Below are 18,695 nucleotides of genomic sequence, written 5' to 3' on the forward strand. Positions count from 1 at the left end.
TGGAACAATTACATTGAGAACATTGCCAGGACCCCTGCGAAAAAGGTAGGTTCTCTCTACGGTGCTAGAAAGCTACTAATGCCCGAAAGTATTTTAATGGTGAATGCTCTGACGAACTGCAGACACTTGTGCCCCCACGACGCAGACACCCTCGACAAACCCGACAGGCAGCTAAATCCTACCCCCACGCAGTAGAGATCCCTAGATGTAAAAGATCTTTCTACTCCGGTAGTTTCTTCCCCAGAACCGCTAGGCTCTGGAATTCCATTCCAGGATCCTGCTTCCCTAACTGTACTGACATGCAGAAGTTCAAGTGCAACGTGAACCGACATCTTGCTGCCCAAATCCCTACATAGTGCCCCAGTAGTTGCTGACCCTGATAGTAGCCCCCTACACCTGAGTGGCAATGTGCCTTGTTTGGGGTGAAAATGTAAAAAAAAAAAAAGTATCCTGTACCTCTATAAGACCACCATTCGCATATGTATGGAGTATTGTTGTCATATTTGGGCCGGTGCATCTGCTACTAGTCTCTCACTCCTAGACTAGGTTCAAAAGAGAGTCGCCAACCTAATAGCTGTCATCCAAGCTTCAGCCTCTGTCTTATCGACAAAATGTAGTGTCCCTCTGCCTGTTCTACAAGTACTTTAACGGTGAATGTTCCGACGAACTGCAAGAACTTGTACCCCCTCGACGTAAATACCTCCGACAAACCCGACAAGCAGCAAAATCCCACCTCTTCACAGTAAAGATTCCTAGATGTAAGAGAACCTTCTACTCCAGTAGTTTCTTCCGCAGAACCGCTAGACTTTGGAATTCCTTTCCGGTTTCCTGCTTCCCTAACTGTACTGACATGCAGAAGTTCAAGTGTAACGTTAACCGACATCTTGCTGCCCAACTCACCACTTAGTGCCCCTTTAGCCTGTGTCCCTAATAGTAGCCCCCTATATCAAAGTGACAATGTGCCTTGTTTGGGGTGAAAATGTAATAAAAAAAAAAAAAGAGGTAATTTTTTTTAAAGTTTGACCCTAATTTTGACCTCTTAACATTTATTATTTTGGTCTACAATCAAAATAAGTTTTACCCATGTCCAAGTTACTTACATCTAAAATTTCAAGTGTTTAGACTCAAAATTGGCGGAGGAGTTTGGTAGAATCTGCAAGTATCAATTCTTTCAACTTTGACCTTTTGGCAGTCAAATTTTCGCCCCAAAACTGATTAAAATGCTTGCCACATGTCTGAATACCTGTTATGTATAAATTTAAAATGTTTAAACTCAAAATTGGCTGAGTAGTTTGCTAGATACCACAAAGGTCAAATCTTTTGAACTTTTGAGCACTTTGGCAACTTAAATTTTCGACCCAAACCTATTAAAAAGCTTGCTGTCTTTCTGAATACCTTTTATGTAAAATTTCAAATGTTTAGACCAGAAATTGGCCCAATTTTGACCCCATAACATTTATTTTTTGGGTTAAAATCAAATTAAAAATTTGATTCATGTCCAAGTAACCCACATTTAAAATTTCAAGTGTTTAGACCTAAAATTGGCGGAGGAGTTTTCAAAGCTCAAATTGTTGAACGTTGACCCCTTGACAGCCAAATTTCTGGCCAAAAACTGATTAAAAAGATTTTCCCAAATCTCAATACTTCTTATGTCAAATTTCGAGTCTCTAGACCGAAAATTGACAGAGTTATTTGGTAGGGAAATGTACACACACACACACACACACACACACACACACACACACACACACACACACACACACATACCCCCCCCCCACACACATATTCACTTTTATAGATATACTAGCATTTCGGCCTGGCGTTGCCCGGGTGTTTGGAGGTGTATGCTGAGCAAAAAACAAAAACAAAAAAAAAGTTCAATTTTTTTAACTTTGACCCCTATTATGACCCCTTAACATTTATTGTTTTGGGCTCAAATCAAGTTATTAAGTTAGATCCATGTCCAAGGAACCTATATCTAAAATTTCAAGTGATTAGACCCCAAATTGTCGGAGGAGTTTGATAGAGTTCACAAAGGTCAAATCGTTGAACTTTAACCCCTTAACAGCCAAATTTCTGGCCAAAAACCGATCACATGTATTTTCCCAAATCTCAGTACCCCGTATATCAATTTTCGAGTCTGTAGACTAAAAATTTACAGAGTTATTGCGTAGGGAAATGTACACAGACAGACAAACACACACACAGACACACAGACACATTCACTTTTATATATATATATACATATATATATATATATATACGCACATATACCACCGGTAGGGAAAAAGAAAATCTTTAAAAAGGAGATAACGTAAGAGATGGAAATAACATTCGAGATCACATGAGTGGTGTGGATAACATACGAGAGAATGATGACATAGCAGCATCGAGTAAATGAACAAATAAATGTCGTTGTACAAAAAAAAACAAGTTGAAGTTCTTTTCTATTCTTTTCCTGCTTTCCAGCACAGCATGTGGATTCTTTGACTACGTTTCACATCTCTTCTTAGGGACACAAAAAAATCACATATGGAAACTTTAAATTCCAAACTGAAAGTTTGCACTAGTCAGATTCCTGAAGGTGTATTTTCCCTAAGAACGACATACTCATTACTTCATTAATCTTATAATTATTACTAGCATGTGTGCCCGGCGTTGCTGGGTGTTTGGAGGTGTATGTTGAGCAAAAAAAAAAAAGTTCAATTTTTTTAACTTTGACCCCTATTATGACCCTTAAACATTTATTGTTTTGGGTTCAAACTAAGTTATTAAGTTAGATTCATGTCCAAGGAACCTATATTTAAAATTTCAAGTGTTTAGACCCCAAATTGTCGGAGGAGTTTGGTAGAATTCTCAAAGGTCAAATCGTTGAACTTTGGCCCCTTAACAGCCAAATTTCTGGCTGAAAACCGATCACACATATTTTCCCAAATCTCAGTACCCTGTATATAAAATTTCGAGTCTGTAGACTAAAAATTTACAGAGTTATTGCGTAGGGAAATGTACACAGACAGACAGACAGACAGTCACGTTCACTTTTATAGATATATAGATATATAGCAAGTAAGAATTTTAATCAGTTTTGGGGCGAAAATTTGGTTGTCAAAAGGTCAAAATTGAAAGAGTTGATACTTGCAGATTCTACCAAACTCCTCCGCCAATTTTGAGTCTAAACACTTGAAATTTTAGATGTAAGTAAATTAGACATCGGTAAAACTTATTCTGATTTGAGACCAAAATAATAAATGTTAAGAGGTCAAAATTGGGGTCAAAGTTAAAAAAAATGACCTCTTTTTTTTTTTTTTAAATTCAGGTGATAAGTTGTCTCCCTCTCAGTACAGACCAATAAGTCTCCTGTGTGTCATGAGTAAGTTGCTGGAATCCATATTAAATAGAGAAGTAGTCCACCACCTCAGCAGAAATAACCTTCTTAGTGATATACAATATGGTTTCCGTTCTTAAGATCTACAGCAGATGTGTTACCTGTTATATCACATAGAATTAGTAAATCTCTTGACAAAGGCTTCCTCTCTAGGGCAATTGCTCTTGACATATCAAAAGCCTTCGATAAAGTATGGCATAAGGGCCTACTTCACAAGATGTCCAGCTACGGTATAACTGGAAATGTTTTCTCGATCATTAAATCATTTCTCTCTGATAGGCTCATAAGAGTTGATGGGCAGAAAGTCCTCAGTATTAATGTTGGAGTCCCTCAGAGGGCCATCCTGGGCCCAACTCTCTTCCTGATCTGCATCAATGATCTCCCAAAACACATACTTAAATCATTCGTTGACATCTATTCTGATGACACAACCATCTATGGCAACACATCAGAGGCTATAAATGACAAAGTTCTCCCTGATTCTCTATCCTCTGATCTTGAGCCCGTGGTACAGTGGGGGAAGAGGTGGCTGGTTACTTTTAATGCATCTAAAACCAAGTTCCTATCTTTACATCATCAACGCTCTGATCCCCATCTGGCATCAATTGAAATGGATGGTTCTCAACTAGGGGAAGCTCCATGCTTTGATAAGCTTCTGGGTTTGACCTTTACCCCTGACCTGAAATGGAACATGTACATCAAGTCAGTTGCCAAGGTCGCTGGAAAAATGGTAGGATCCTTCTACCGCTCCAGAATATATCTCACCGCTGATGCAATTCTCTATTTATATAAAAGCCAAGTACGTCCAAGGATGGAGTACTGTTGCCACATCTGGGCAGGAGCTGCTAAAAACAGTCTATCCTGCCTTGACAGAGTACAAAATAGGCTTTGTGGCTTAGTGGGGGATGCCCTTTTCTCTTCCCTGCAACCTCTCTCCTACAGGAGAGACGTTGCGAGCCTGTCTTTTTTTATCATTACTTCCATGGCAGATGCTCGTCTGAGCTCCAATCCCTGGTCCCCCCTCGCCAATCTTTCACGAAAAACACCCGTCTAGCTGTAACCACTGTCAATAATTTTCCTCACTCTTTATCTGTGCCAAAATCAAAACATAGATTCCATGAACAAAGCTTCTTTCTTAGAAGTGCACACTTGCGGAACTCTGCCGTTTACCTGTTTCTCACCTGACTACAACTTGGACGTCTTCAAGTCCAATATAAACAAATTCCTGATGAACCGCCCCCTTAAGTAAGACACTTTATCAAATCTCAACATTAATGTACAGCAACCCTTATACCCGAGTGGCTTACGGGCCTTGATAAGTGGTGACCACCTTGTAAAAAAAAAAAAAAAAAAAAGATATAGATATATACATATATAGTCATCCGTGTACAGTACTCTGCATCACAGCTCATTAGTGCGACTAGGCTACCTTAGGATCGGAACCCGACCACCGAAACGACAGTTGCTGTATGGGTAGTGACATCGTCCAAATGCCTAAGCTTAATACGCTTAATACCCTAATAACAGTTTGTATATCACTTCCCAATATGCTCAACCCAAGATGTACACACACACACATATATATGTTTTGCATTATTTTTTCAACAATACTAAAATGCCATCTATGAGATAATTGAGATAAAATTCTTAAAAAAAAATATTCATTAAAAATAAAATATTTATTAAAAGAATGGATTTTTTACTGTGTATAAAAAAATGGAACATTTTGTAAAGTGATTAAAATGTATTTTTGCGATGAAATCGTACAAATTTTTTCATTGCTCTTAATGCAACATAAGTTCGTGGCATTTGGAAAGCCAGCACCTTTGTGGAAGAGCACACTACACTGGTCTGCAAAGAATGCCAAGGCAGCTGGCAGCACCGTCCGTATTTCTCTGTAAGAGCGCTTCTTCGGGCTATTCGCAATAAACTAAACACTTTAACGGCGAGAATGCAAATTCTAGGAGAGTGGATCTCTTAGAACTGCACAGAGCTATACGAACTATTGCCCAGCCAACACAGAACAAGACATCTCAACAGTCAACACTGACTTACTGCGGTGGATTTAGGGCCGACCTGGAGAACTCAATGTGATAATCAAACGGTTACATCGAGATTCTAAATACACCAGAGTCTTAAATAAATTCGCTTTTCTTTTTCTTTCTCCCCTCAATCGATATCCATCCCTGCTCCTGAGAAGTGCTTTCTCTCTCTCGACTAAGTAATAAAGGTTAAAAAATAACCCATTAATCAACAGCAACAGTAGCAACACTAATTAAAGAAAAAACTTTTAAAACAACGAAACGAATCAAATTATTACCGACCCCCCCCCAATTGTCGTTAGCGAAATAAATAAAAAAATTAAAGAAATCACGAGTTTAATCATTTTATTTATTTAAGAAGACAATGTTTTAATAGTAGGTATAAAAAGAAAATGATAAATAAATTATACATTTTTAAATTTTTTTTATTTTATTTAAATATTTAAGAAAGATATTTCAACACTACAAAAATTGGTGCTAATGCAGAGAGTGATCCACGCTATTTTTTAAATCGTATTTCCACATTTAATTAAAGTTTTATGTTTTTTTTTTTATTCAATTGTAAGGTTAAATTACAGAATAGGTACAACAACAACACACCCTCCCCTCCCCTGGCTTTTTAAATAATAACGTTATTATTTCAGCGCGGATCACTCTCTGCATGAGTATCTAAAAATTACGCACACAAAAAAAGAAGTGAAAAAATAGAAAACAAAGTAAAAATAAAATATCGAGTTAATTTTTTGTTCCGAGCATTTTTATTACGAAAATAACAAAATGATAATAAACCCTCCTGAATTTTACTGCCGCTTTGTTGTCGCTTTTGACGGCGCGTGATAAGCATTACTTGAAAGCTATTGTTGTTTAGCTTTTTAGTTGAACCCAAATAACCGCGTGGCCTTTTCTTATTCGAAAAACTTTCAATATGAGCGGTGGAGTTTATGGCGGAGGTAAGATAATTTCCTTGATTTATTTTCTTAAAAATAAAGCCGTTAACCGTCTACTTTATTTCAATTTGACATTTTTGTTTCAATTTTTCTCTAAATTAGTAGTTAGAAAATCGACTTCCTGTTTGAGTAGGAAACAAAGCCGGCTTTGTGAATTAAAAAAAATTCACCCATTATCAAATATATATTTTTCAAGCCTTAAAATATTTTTATATTTATTATAATTTTTAAACTTTCAGTGTCTCATCAAACATCCAAGTCGCTAATTTTAGTTTCACGTCCATTTTTCTACACTTCGTACACACACATGGCATTTGGTAAAGAGAACACTCCATTAAGAGTTTCCATTTAGCAAAATGAACAAAATAAATTTTAAAATAATCAACCTAAATTTTTAGGAACAATCAACATTTCTGTGCTAGACTATTCAGTAGACAGGAAACTTTATAATTATTAGAATATTAATTTCTCTTTGTTGATTTATTTGTTTCTTGAAACCGTTTGGTGCTAGTGCATTTTGTGAACCGGATTTCTGTATACGTACGCTCGCGGGTTTGCTCGGCTCCTGACGTAAATCGCCGGATTATGCCTAGCGTCGCCAACCAAATAAAAAAATAAGGTCCTAATGCACTTATTGATCTGCGCTATTTTTTTAAATCGTATTTTCACAACTTTTCACATAGGGGTTCAGGTTTCAAGTTGTGACCACAATGAAAAAAAAAATGGCAACTCTCTTTGATGTGACCGGAAGGTAGGGGGGTTAGAACGGAGGAGTAAAAAAAAAAAAAAAAAATGAAGATTTCTTTACTTCCACCCCTTCACTCGTCCCACTCTCATCTATGTATGTATGTATCTATTCATCGTGGTCACAAAGTTCGTGTCCAATTTAGTACAACGTTATAATTGAAAACTGAACCCCCATGGGAAGTTATGAAAATTTTTTTCAATTTTTTTATTATAATCTGAAACTTAAGTCTGTAATCGATGATATTAACAGGGAAAAAAGTGAAAATTGGGGAATTTAGAGGGGGGGGCACTCCCGACAACTTCCGCCAAAACATTTATTTTTCGCGTTGCTTTAAAACTTTATGGGGGGGGGTGCTAGTATTTACAGTTAGGATTTAAGGTTAATTCCTCCAATCGGTTTTCAGATTCTTTATATTTTTTGGGGCCATTTCAGATGCTATCAGTTGGTTCTGTTTAGAGTACCCCCTGCGGCTATACTAATGCACCCAGCATAATTAATTGCCGTATTGCTGTGCCATGATGAAAAATTAATAACTAAGTTTTTTTTTTTTTTTTTCTTCTTCCAATTTATCAAAGGTCGTCTGCTAATCATGTGGCTTGTCATTGAACAACCGCGTTTGTTAGATTTTCTGATTTTTAAAGCTTTGTGTACTTTACGGGAAACGTGGACCCTGCGTAAACGGTTTTATTTTTTTTTTTATTTATTTTTTTTTTTTAAATGACTGCTCCCATAAATGCACAAAAGGTTTTCTTTCACTTTCGTGTATCTCTCATATTTTTTTTTTTTTTCTCGATGAGTCAATTTGATTCATACTTTTATTTCGGACTTGTTTTTATTTTATTTTTTATTTTATATTTTCTCCGCTAAATATTATTTTTTGGTTACGTTTATTTTTTCATACTTATTCAATAGGCATCTCCACGGCTGTGTGTAAAACATTTTACACATTAATAGTGACGTCATCATTTCGTGTGTTTGTGTCAATTTCTATGGATGGGCATTCGCGTTATAATTCTTGATGAAAGTAACGTTTTTTGCTATGGATAAAAAACAATATAAGACTTACCTTTTGTAAAACAAATAGATTTTTATTAACGAACTACACAGACAAGAGTTAATAAAATCAATTTTAATGTCTTCTGTTGTCTAAAGATAATGTTGTTTAATGTCTTCTGTTATCTAAAGATAATGTTGCTTACAGGCCCCCATAGACTTTTGATAAAAGGCGTAAAACATGAAGTTCACCCTCTATCAATTGAAATAATAAAATCAAAAGGATTTTTTTAGGCTGATTTTGGATTTACAATTTTTATTATTTCAATAGTCTTATATTCTCTTATATGAATATATTTTTTATTATTGGAAACCTGTTGTTAAAAAAATCTGTTTAAACTTCATATCGCGTAATATTTGCACTTAATATCATTTAAATCTTTTTAAAAATAATCATTTTTTAGAATATTTTTGTAATTCAAATAATTACATTAACGAGAAAAAAATCAAGTAAAATTTTTTTTAACATGATATTGATTTTATGTCCAATTTTATTTACAACTTTAAGGTAAGTGAAAAAATAACAGGATTATATATATGTATATTATATATAATAATTATTTTTTTAATTATTTGATCTTTTCAGCTTTAAAAAATGTTGAAATTTTTATCGACCTACATTTATTGTTTTCGGACCATGAAATAGAGCACCTAAAAAATATTTTTAACAAAACCTGTAAGTTTATTCAATAATGAATAAATATCGAAAATTTTAGGAATATTTGATTTTTGCTAGATTTTTAAAACATGGGTGTGTCGTGTCACGGCTTGAAAAACGTCACTACATAAGAACGTTGTTTTAAAGTGTTGATAACGTAAACAGGATTTTTGTTTCGCATTTTGTTTGGTATTATTTTAGAAAAAATGTGAACTCGAACTAGTAGAAAAATATATTGTTTTGTAGATTTTGGTGTGCTGAAAAAGAATCTGAAAACCGTATCCGTCGCAAAGTAATAGTTTCGGAGATATTAATATTTTTCCAGGAGATTATTTTCTTTGTAAAATCAGCTATAATGGTGTAAGTCGGCTGATTGTGCATGTGTAGAGACACCATTTCACTGACTTCATTTATGCTAAGCATAAGCGGTAGTCACGCGACATTTCACAAAGCGCATTAATACATGGCAAACATTTGAAATCACAAGAAATATTTTCATAAAATAAAGTTTTCACCACATTTAATAGTAAAAATGATGCTCTCAATAAGTTTTCATGACTGGTTTACAAAAAGCATTGTTTTTCGTTCTGTTTTGGAGGGTATTCAATTATAGAACTTGTATAGCTTAACAGGTGCTTCTGCAGTTTAATTAACCGTTTTTCCGTAAATAACGTGCTGACATTTATCAAGCAGAATACTGATTAACATTTCACAAAAATTCTGTGTTTACATTAACGAGGTGGGGTCAGTGTTATAGAAACTAATAAAATGCTAGTTTTTAAAAATAAATGTGATTTCTCTTTGGCCTGTGCGCATGCGTAATCAGGCGATTTATGCTATTATAGCTGATTTTATAAATAAAATAATCCATTGGAAAAATATTATCTTCAAATCCATTAATTTGTGATGGATACAATTTTCAGATTCTTTTTCAGCACATAGAAATTTACAAGAAAAATATTTTATTCTATTAATTCAAGTTCACGCTTTTTCTAAAATTTTACCTGCATTTTCATTGTTTGTATGCTGTGAAAAATTAAAAAAAAATATTAGCAGTTTATTTGAAGATTTTCTTTATAAATGATAATAAATTAAATTACAGTTATATCGTGTTACATACAGGAGGGGGGAGGTAAAATTGTGGTATTTTTGGCTTTTGTTTTTCTTTTTTTGCCTCAAATTGTACTTCAAAAAAGTTTTTGTGATTAAATAAACCAATGAAAACCTTTTTGCACATGTTCTTTCAGGGAGCACACATTAAAAAGAAAAAGTTTATGCAGGATCCACGTTCCTTGTGAAGTACCAAGTTTTGCTTAGTGACTCTCAGCATAATCCAGTAACTTACATCAAGTACTGGGCAAACCAGACCAGATGTTTATAGACATCTCTTTCACAAAATGCGCTGCTACATTGGCTTTCTTCGTGCGCATTAATCATTAGGTCTAAGACATTGTTTTCCAATCTTCAATTGTATTCTTAGGAATTCTAATAAATGTATATTAAGAAACAAAACAGGCAAACGTTTGATTTCAAACCAATTTTCCATTATGTAGGTTTTAGCGTCCCAAATTCAAATTAGTACTGCTCTCATACATTAGTAACATACAAGATGGAACGATAAATTTGTCACCTTAAAGAAAACAATACTACAGCTTTATTTTAAAACTTTTATTGAAACAAATCAATTCAGGTAACTTTATATATATGACATCTATTCAATGTAGCCTTCTGTAACCTCAATCACCGTCTCAATACAGATCTGGGACTGGGAGCATGCCTTTTCCACAAACGCCGGTGGGAGCTCGTCGAATACTAACAATCAGGCTGGCTTTCGTGTTGTGGAAGGTCATGTTGGTGATGTTCTCAACATATGACCAAACAAAGTAGTTCAACAGATTCAGATTGGGGGAGGAGAGTGGCCAGTGAGAGAAGGATACAAAGTTGTAGCACTCCTTCTGAAGCCAAGCTTGGGTCTCTTTGAATTTGTGTGCGACACCACGGCTACTGTTGCAATATTTTGGACATATAATGGGGTATGATCCCACACAGTCGGACAATTCTATTTATAAACGATGCTGCTAGGAACTGACTAATCGAATTAATTCACGTTCTGCTACCAACCAATCAGAAACCAGAATTGCTCCATAAATATTAAACCTTTTCCGTAGCAATTTCAGATGTTTTTTTTTTCCGTCTCGACACGGTAAGAATATTTTGCTCTGTGGAACTGTCTACTGCAAATCAGTCACCTCTCCAAACTTGTTTAGAACAACGAACCATCGGAAACTGTTCTGTCTACTGCAAACCAGTCACCTCTCAAAACTTGTTTAGAACAACGAATCCTCTGAAACTGTTCTGAAACTAAACATGGCTTACACTTCTAGAGGTTATGGGCCCAGCGTGCATCTTTATTTCGACGGATCCGAATCAAAATTCGAATTGTGGCAAGTTAAATTTCTAGGATATCTACGAATCCAAAAGCTACACAAAATACTTCAAACACAAACACAACCTGAAAACAGAAATGACCCCGACTTCATTGAAAAAAACGCAACTGTCTTTGCGGAATTAATACAGTGTTTAGATGACCGAAGTCTATCACTGGTAATGAGAGAAGCCCTGGACGATGGCTGCAAAGCATTGAACATATTGAGCGAGCATTATTTATCGAAAGGAAAACCCAAAATTATTTCTTTATACACTGAACTGACCTCTCTAAAACGATGGAAGCCGAAACTATTACTGATAAGAGCTGAAACGACTGCAAATTCTTTAAAAATGTCTGGTGAAGTTATAAATGACAGTCTGTTAATTTCCATGGTCCTTAAGGGATTACCGAGTGATTTCAAGCCATTTACCACCGTGATAACCCAGAAAGAAAAACCCATGATTTTTAGCCAATTCAAGGTAGCACTCAGAAGTTACGAAGAAACTGAAAAAATGATCACAGAAAAAAACAAATCCACAAATATCATGAAATTTAAAAATACACACATAAAAACACCAAAATTGGATTATACCCATGCCAGAAATAAAAACCACAACTTTGCCAAAAACAATTTTTCTCCTAAGAAAAGTACAAAAATTATTTGCTATAATTGTGGACGACCTAATCACAAGAGTTTCCAATGTAGATACAGGACTCAAAATGGCAACTCCATTAAAAATGTAGAGAGCTCTTTTAGCGAACACGCATTATTTTCGTGTACGTTTAATGCTTCAACAAACAATAATTTTCTTGTCGATTGTGGGGCCACGGCACATGTGATTACAAAGGAATCTGATTTTATCAATTTTGACCCCAACTTTAAGCCACAAAATCATTTTGTAGAACTAGCTGACGAGAGTTGAGTAAACGATATCGTTTTGAAAAGAGGCAATGCGAAAATCTCGCTAAGAAACAATAAAGGTGAACTATGTTTCTGTATTTTAGAAAACGCTCTTCTAATCCCAAAATTTAAACATAATATATTTTCTGTTCAAGCTGCCACAAAACAAGGTGCAAATATAAACTTTAGCCCCAATAAATCAAAACTGGTATACCCGAATGGAACTGTATTCAACATTAAAGAAAATGGAAGACTATATTATTTAAATAGCGTAGTTCCATCGAAAACCGCCTGCCATGATCTACAGACATGACATAAAATTCTTGGACACTGCAATATTCCTGATATCAAAAAGTTGCCAACTGTAGTTGATAGAATGAAAATACAAACATCAAAAAATTTCAACTGCGACGTCTGTACGCAAAGAAAAATGGCAAGCTATCAAAGCAAGATACCAGACAAAAAGGCCAAAAAAATCCTATCAATGGTGCATTGAGACTTGAACGGTCCCGTAGAACCGATGGCCAGAGAACATTATAGATATGTGTTGAATTTCGTAGATGACCATTCAGGTTTAATAATGGTTTACTTTTTAAAGAACAAATCTGATACCCTGCTAGCAACTAAAAAATATCTAGCCGACATGGCTCCCTGGGGTGAAATCAAGTGTATACGCTCTAACAACGGTACGGAATTCACCAATAAAGACTTTGAACTTTTACTAATTAACCATCATATCAGGCATGAAACATCAGCTCCTAGATCGCCACACCGAAACGGGACTGCTGAACATGCGTGGCGGACGCTTTTTGAAATGGCAAGGTGCCTACTCATTGAATCAAAACTCCCTAAAAACCTCTGGACGTACGCACTTATGGCGGCAGCCTATATACGCAACAGGTGCTTTAACAAAACACTATCTAAAACTCCATATGAATCTTTCTGCGGTAAAAAACCCCCCAAATGTAAGCAGAATGCATATATTTGGTTCAACTTGTTTCGCATATGTAGATAAAGAGTTAATTGAATATTAAAGCCGACAGAGGTATATTTCTTGGATACGATAAAAACAGTCCAGCCAATTTAGTATTTTTTCCCGAAAAAAATAAAATAAAAAGAATCTGATGTGTAAAATTCACAGACACGTTTAATTTTACAGACGAAAACCCATCATATGAAGAAGATGAAATTATATTCCCTCAAATAATTAAAACAAACAAAGACAATAAAAATGGAGACGAGAGTGTCCATGATGATGATGATGATGATAAAGTCGAAAGATATCCCAAAAGAAATAGAAGGCGACCCGATTTTTTTGTGGTCGACAATATAAAAGATTATCAAATCGACTATTGCTATTCAATGGAAAATGCGCCAAAAAGCTTCAACAAAGCAATTAATTCAGAACATTGTGATGAATGGAAAATTGCCATGAAAAAAGAAATAGATGCCTTAACCGAAAATGATACCTATACGGTGGTGCCTCTCCCAAGAGATAAACATGTTATTTCTACAAGATGAGTCTTTACAAAAAAGACGACAGCATCAGGCGTAGAACAGTACAAAGCTAGGTTTGTTGCTAAAGGGTACTCTCAGATTTACGGTATAGAATATTTTTCTACGTTTTCACCGACCACAAACCTAACGACAATCAAAATTTTACTGCAAGTCGCATCACAATATGACCTAAACATCCATCAAATGGGCGTAAAAATGCTTATTTGAATGCCCCAATAGACTGTGAAATTTATATAACCCCTCCAGAGGGATTTATAATGCAAAATAAAAATAGTGTGTGGCGACTTAACAAGTCATTATATGGTCTAAAGCAGAGTGCTCAGTGTTGGAATACAGTATTTCATTATTATATTATTAAACAACAATTTAGACAATGTGCTGTAGACCCCTGTTTATATACCCAACACAAAGACGATAAACTACTGATTTTGGTTTTGTGGGTCGATATTTTAATTGCATCAAATTGTGACATAATGATAACTGATGTTAAGAACAAATTAAGTAAAAGATTTAAAATGACCGATCTCGGCAAAATATCCTTGTTTCTGGGGATAGAATTTACTCAAAGCAAAGGACTTGTTACGATGAATCGATCGAGATACATCGACAAAATACTATTAAAATTTGGAATGGGAGAGTGCAAGAAACGCTCTACACGGGTCGAAAATGATATTAATAAAAATATACACACAGAATCTGAAATAATAAATGACAAACAGTATCGCGAAATTATAGGTGGTCTTATATATTTAATGACTGCAACCAGGCCCGACATATGCTATACAGTAACAAAACTGTCACAAAAATTATCACGACCGACAATGAAGGATTTAAACAGAGCTAAACAAGTCCTGCATTATTTAAAAGGAACTAAAGAACAGAAGTTAGTATTTAGAAAATCAAGAAATCCCCTAAAATTAGAAGTCTTTTCGAATTCAGACTGGGAAAACGACGAAGATCGCAAGAGTATATCTGGATATTGTTTCAGACTCTCAGAAAATGGGCCTATTATTTCATGGAAATCTAAAAAGCAACAGATTGTATCTCTCTCTGCGTGTGAAGCAGAATTTATTGCGATCACACACACGACCCAGGAAGCACTCTACCTTAAAAATATCCTAAAGACTATTTTAGAGCCAGAATTAACTAAAAGCTCTGTAGTAATTAATTGTGATAATCAAGCCAGTATAGTCTTAGCACAGAACACTATAATCAACCAAAGATCTAAGCATATAGATATAAAATAACATTTTATAAAAAACGAGGTGAAAAAGGAATCCATTATTTTGAATTGCATATCAGAAAAAAATATCGCTGATGTATTCACAAAACCCCCAACAAGAATAAAGTTACAGCGTTTTTTCTCAAAACTTGTTGGGGGATTCGACTGAATAATTTTTTTTTTTTTCACGGTCCTGTATGTATATAGATTTCTATATATATATAAAAAAAAAAAATAGTCCTGGACAGGAGCTTAAACTGTATCCATTTAATTTGTATTAACACTTTAACCTACTAATGCGTAACTAATACTTTTGCTGAAATAAAAAAAACTCTTTGTAATTTTCCTTTTCGACAAAATACTTTTTGCATGCTTATTTTAAGGAGCGCAGAAATTACAATTGACTTTTTTTTTTTTTTTTTTGTGCACATTAGTTTGCTTATTTTTAAAAAATGTCCTATCTATTTTTTGCATTGTTTTCATTACCAAAAAAAAAAACAACTCTTTAAACGAGTACATATTGCATGTATTTTTAATGTATATTTATTTATATGTATGCGTTTTTCTTTTCTTTTTTTTTTACAAAACTGCATAATCAAATTTAAGAAATGGCTTCTTTTTTCACATACCCACCCCTTTTTAAGGTTGAAATACCTTCCATTTCTTTTATTTCTCTGCTCTGTACACATATCTGTTTTGACATTTGAACACAATTAAAAATGGCGTCTTTTTACATGCTAAAATTCTAAGATCCAAATGATTTCTAATTTTTATGTATAATTGAATATAAAAATATATATTTATTTTTGAGCAGAACGAACACGAGGGACTTCCCCATTATAAAAAATAGGGAGGATGTTGCAATATTTTGGACATATAATGGGGTATGATCCCACACAATCGGACGATTCTATTTATAAACGATGCTGCTAGGAACTGACTAATCAAATTAATTCACGTTCTGCTACCAACCAATCAGAAACCAGAATTGCTCCATAAATATTAAACCTTTTCCATGGCAATTTCAGATTTTTTTTTTTCCGTCTCGACACGGTAAGAATATTTTGCTCTGTGGAACTGTCTACTGCAAACAAGTCATCTCTCAGGACTTGTGTGTAGCAGCAAACCATCGGAAACTGTTCTGTCTACTGCAAACCAGTCACCTCTCAAAACTTGTTTAGAACAACGAACCATCTGAAACTGTTCTGAAACTAAACATGGCTTACACTTCTAGAGCTACCGAGGTGGCCATGGCGGCACTGAGTTCTGCTGCCACACCCAGGGTCTGCTAACGGCCACCTGATTGCACCAGGGGTTCACCACCACCTTCAACACATCCAAGTACACTTTGGTGTTAACTTTCAAGCCGACTTTGAAGATGTGAAGTGGCATGATGTGGTCCTCACTTGAAACCACACCAAAGACCATAACCGTGGCTGGAAATTTCGTTGAGCTGTGCCCTCAAGTGTTGAACCATCTGGATTTTGATTTTTAGGGTACAAGCAATGGTCCTGTTGTCATAAGAGAGCATGAGTTGTACAGCGGTGCATCTTTGATCTCAATTGTTGAACATTGTGTCACTTTCAGACATGATAGAAGGCTCCTATCACTCTTGGGATTTGTGTTACGTTGCGCAAGGACCCCAGGTTGGGAACGGTCGTAGTTAGTAAGTTCCCCGCTGCAACAAAACCTAGCAGCCGACTTTTATTGATCGTCTAGTTTGTTTAGGACTTTGGTTGTCATGGCAACTGCCAAGACAGCAGAGTTATTTCCCCCTTGACCGTGCATTTTTTCCTCTTACTTGCCGTCAGCTGTCAACCGCTTGTCATAACAACGTTGCCGGCTGAAACAAAATTAACATGCACACAAAAATCAGACGTAACTCAGCACCCCAATTAAGACCGAAGACATGCTGGCTTTTTGTATAAAAATATATTTTGTGTTAGAAATATTTTTCTCATTCTGTACATCAATGATTTTTAACAGTTCAGTTTAACGGTGCGGCTTACTTCTCTGTCATTCAGTGATGGAGAGGGGGGGGAGACGTTATGCTCTCGACAACGCACGTCTTCTGTGGTCATCAGACCAGCTCCTTCTCTGCTCCTTTCTGCTCGACTCCAAAAATCACGTCCTTATATTGGCATGATTTTTTGTTCGGTATTTTTCCATTCCACTGGTCGATCAACTCTGTTATCGATAATGGATCACGCATTTCCCGGTCACGTTTTCAGTTTTGTTGACAAATGCATTGCTGCATCTGACCTAGAGACTCGATAACCCATTTCTCTTCAGCTGACCGACTACTGAATTTGTTTATACACGTGCGTTGCCAACTCTTGCCAGCTTCATATGACATTCCGATCTTCCATTGCAGTGCAAGGAATGTCACGTTTCAGCCAAAAATGCGTCTCCCCACAAACCTTCACTTTTGTAAACAAAAACATCGTCGTCCGATTTCTCTGTTTACGACATAATTTTTTTTTTTTTCCCCGCTTCGACTGGTGGACACCGAATTCTAAAATGAATTTGTTTTCTCAAAAGAAAAAAAACAATTTATGACAACTTTCATTTATTTTCTTAATGTTCAGATAATTGTTTTATTTTGTGGTGTTAGAATTTTCTTAATTTTACAATAAATATTCAGATGTTTTATTTTATTTATTATTGTATTGTTATTGAGATTTTGTTCTGAAATTGAATTATCTCCCCCTATTGGATTTTCAAAATGAAAGCAAAAAAGTGTCCACCCAGAATCGTAATGCACAAGGGCCAAAACATTTTATTTATAAAAAGTCTTCTGCAATAATTCATAATTCGAGTTTTCAATTTAAGTATTTAATTTTAAATAATTACATAACATTTTCATTTTTATTGTTTCAATTTATTGGTTAGTGTGCTGTAGGTACCTCCAAACCGCATCACATAATTACCGCCCCCCCCCATATGTAATAAGATGTAACTTAAAAATAAGTTAATATTATCATAACTTTTATATCATTCAAAAGAAGAAACCTAAAATAAATTAGGAATAATTAAAATTTTTTTTAGTGTACGAAAATAATGAAAATGCGAGACTAAAATTGTGTTTACATTATGGACACCTTAAAACACTGTTCCTATGTAGTCGCCATTTTTAAGGCGCAGGTATACATGTTTAATAAATCTAATAAAAGTTAAGTAAGGGTCAGATTTTTACAATATTTTTAAGACTTATTTACTTTTAAATTTATATTAAAAATGCAGTTTTCATAAAATATGAGAGTAAATATTTTTCTACGTAAATATGTATTTTTGTATGTAAATATGTTTTTCATTTTATAAACTCTGAACAATTGACATATTTAAAGCACTTGATAGAATTTGACACAAAGATCTACTTCATAAGATTTCCAGCTATGAAATAGCTGGAAATGTCCTCTCAACCATCAAATCCTTTCTCTCTGAAAGGTCTATCCAAGTGTTTGTTGATGGGCAGAAATTCAATGCTCACAGTATTAATGGTGGCGTACTTCAGGAATCCATATGTCCGACTCTCTTTCTGATCTTCAAATCACATTTTTCATTCATTAACATCTATGCAGATGATACTACCATCTATGGCAACATTTTAAAGACTGATAAAAATCAGGATTTTGCAACTTCTCTCTCCTTTGACCTAGAGCGTGTGGTACAATGGTTAGTTACCTTTAATACATCCAAAACCAAATTTCTGTCTTTTTACCACCAACACTCAGATGCCTCCTTTACTCTACTTGAAATGAATGACTTTTGCCTTCATGAAGCACCTAGATTT

General features: G+C 35.0%; 1 protein-coding gene across 1 annotated transcript in view; it reads left to right on the top strand.

Moving 5' to 3' along the window:
• The first annotated feature begins 6,104 nt into the window (after positions 1 to 6,104).
• Positions 6,105 to 18,695, top strand: part of LOC145293155 (actin-like protein 6A) — a 127,798-nt gene continuing 115,207 nt past the window's right edge. The window contains exon 1 of the mRNA XM_080139605.1: positions 6,105 to 6,377. Within this exon, the coding sequence (XP_079995731.1) occupies positions 6,353 to 6,377 (25 nt within the window). The 5' untranslated portion in view covers positions 6,105 to 6,352. The remainder of the gene's footprint in view (positions 6,378 to 18,695) is intronic.

The sequence above is a fragment of the Euprymna scolopes genome, chromosome 14 (assembly GCF_053919585.1).
Source record: "Euprymna scolopes isolate OS-2025 chromosome 14, ASM5391958v1, whole genome shotgun sequence".
Lineage (NCBI taxonomy): Eukaryota > Metazoa > Mollusca > Cephalopoda > Sepiida > Sepiolidae > Euprymna > Euprymna scolopes.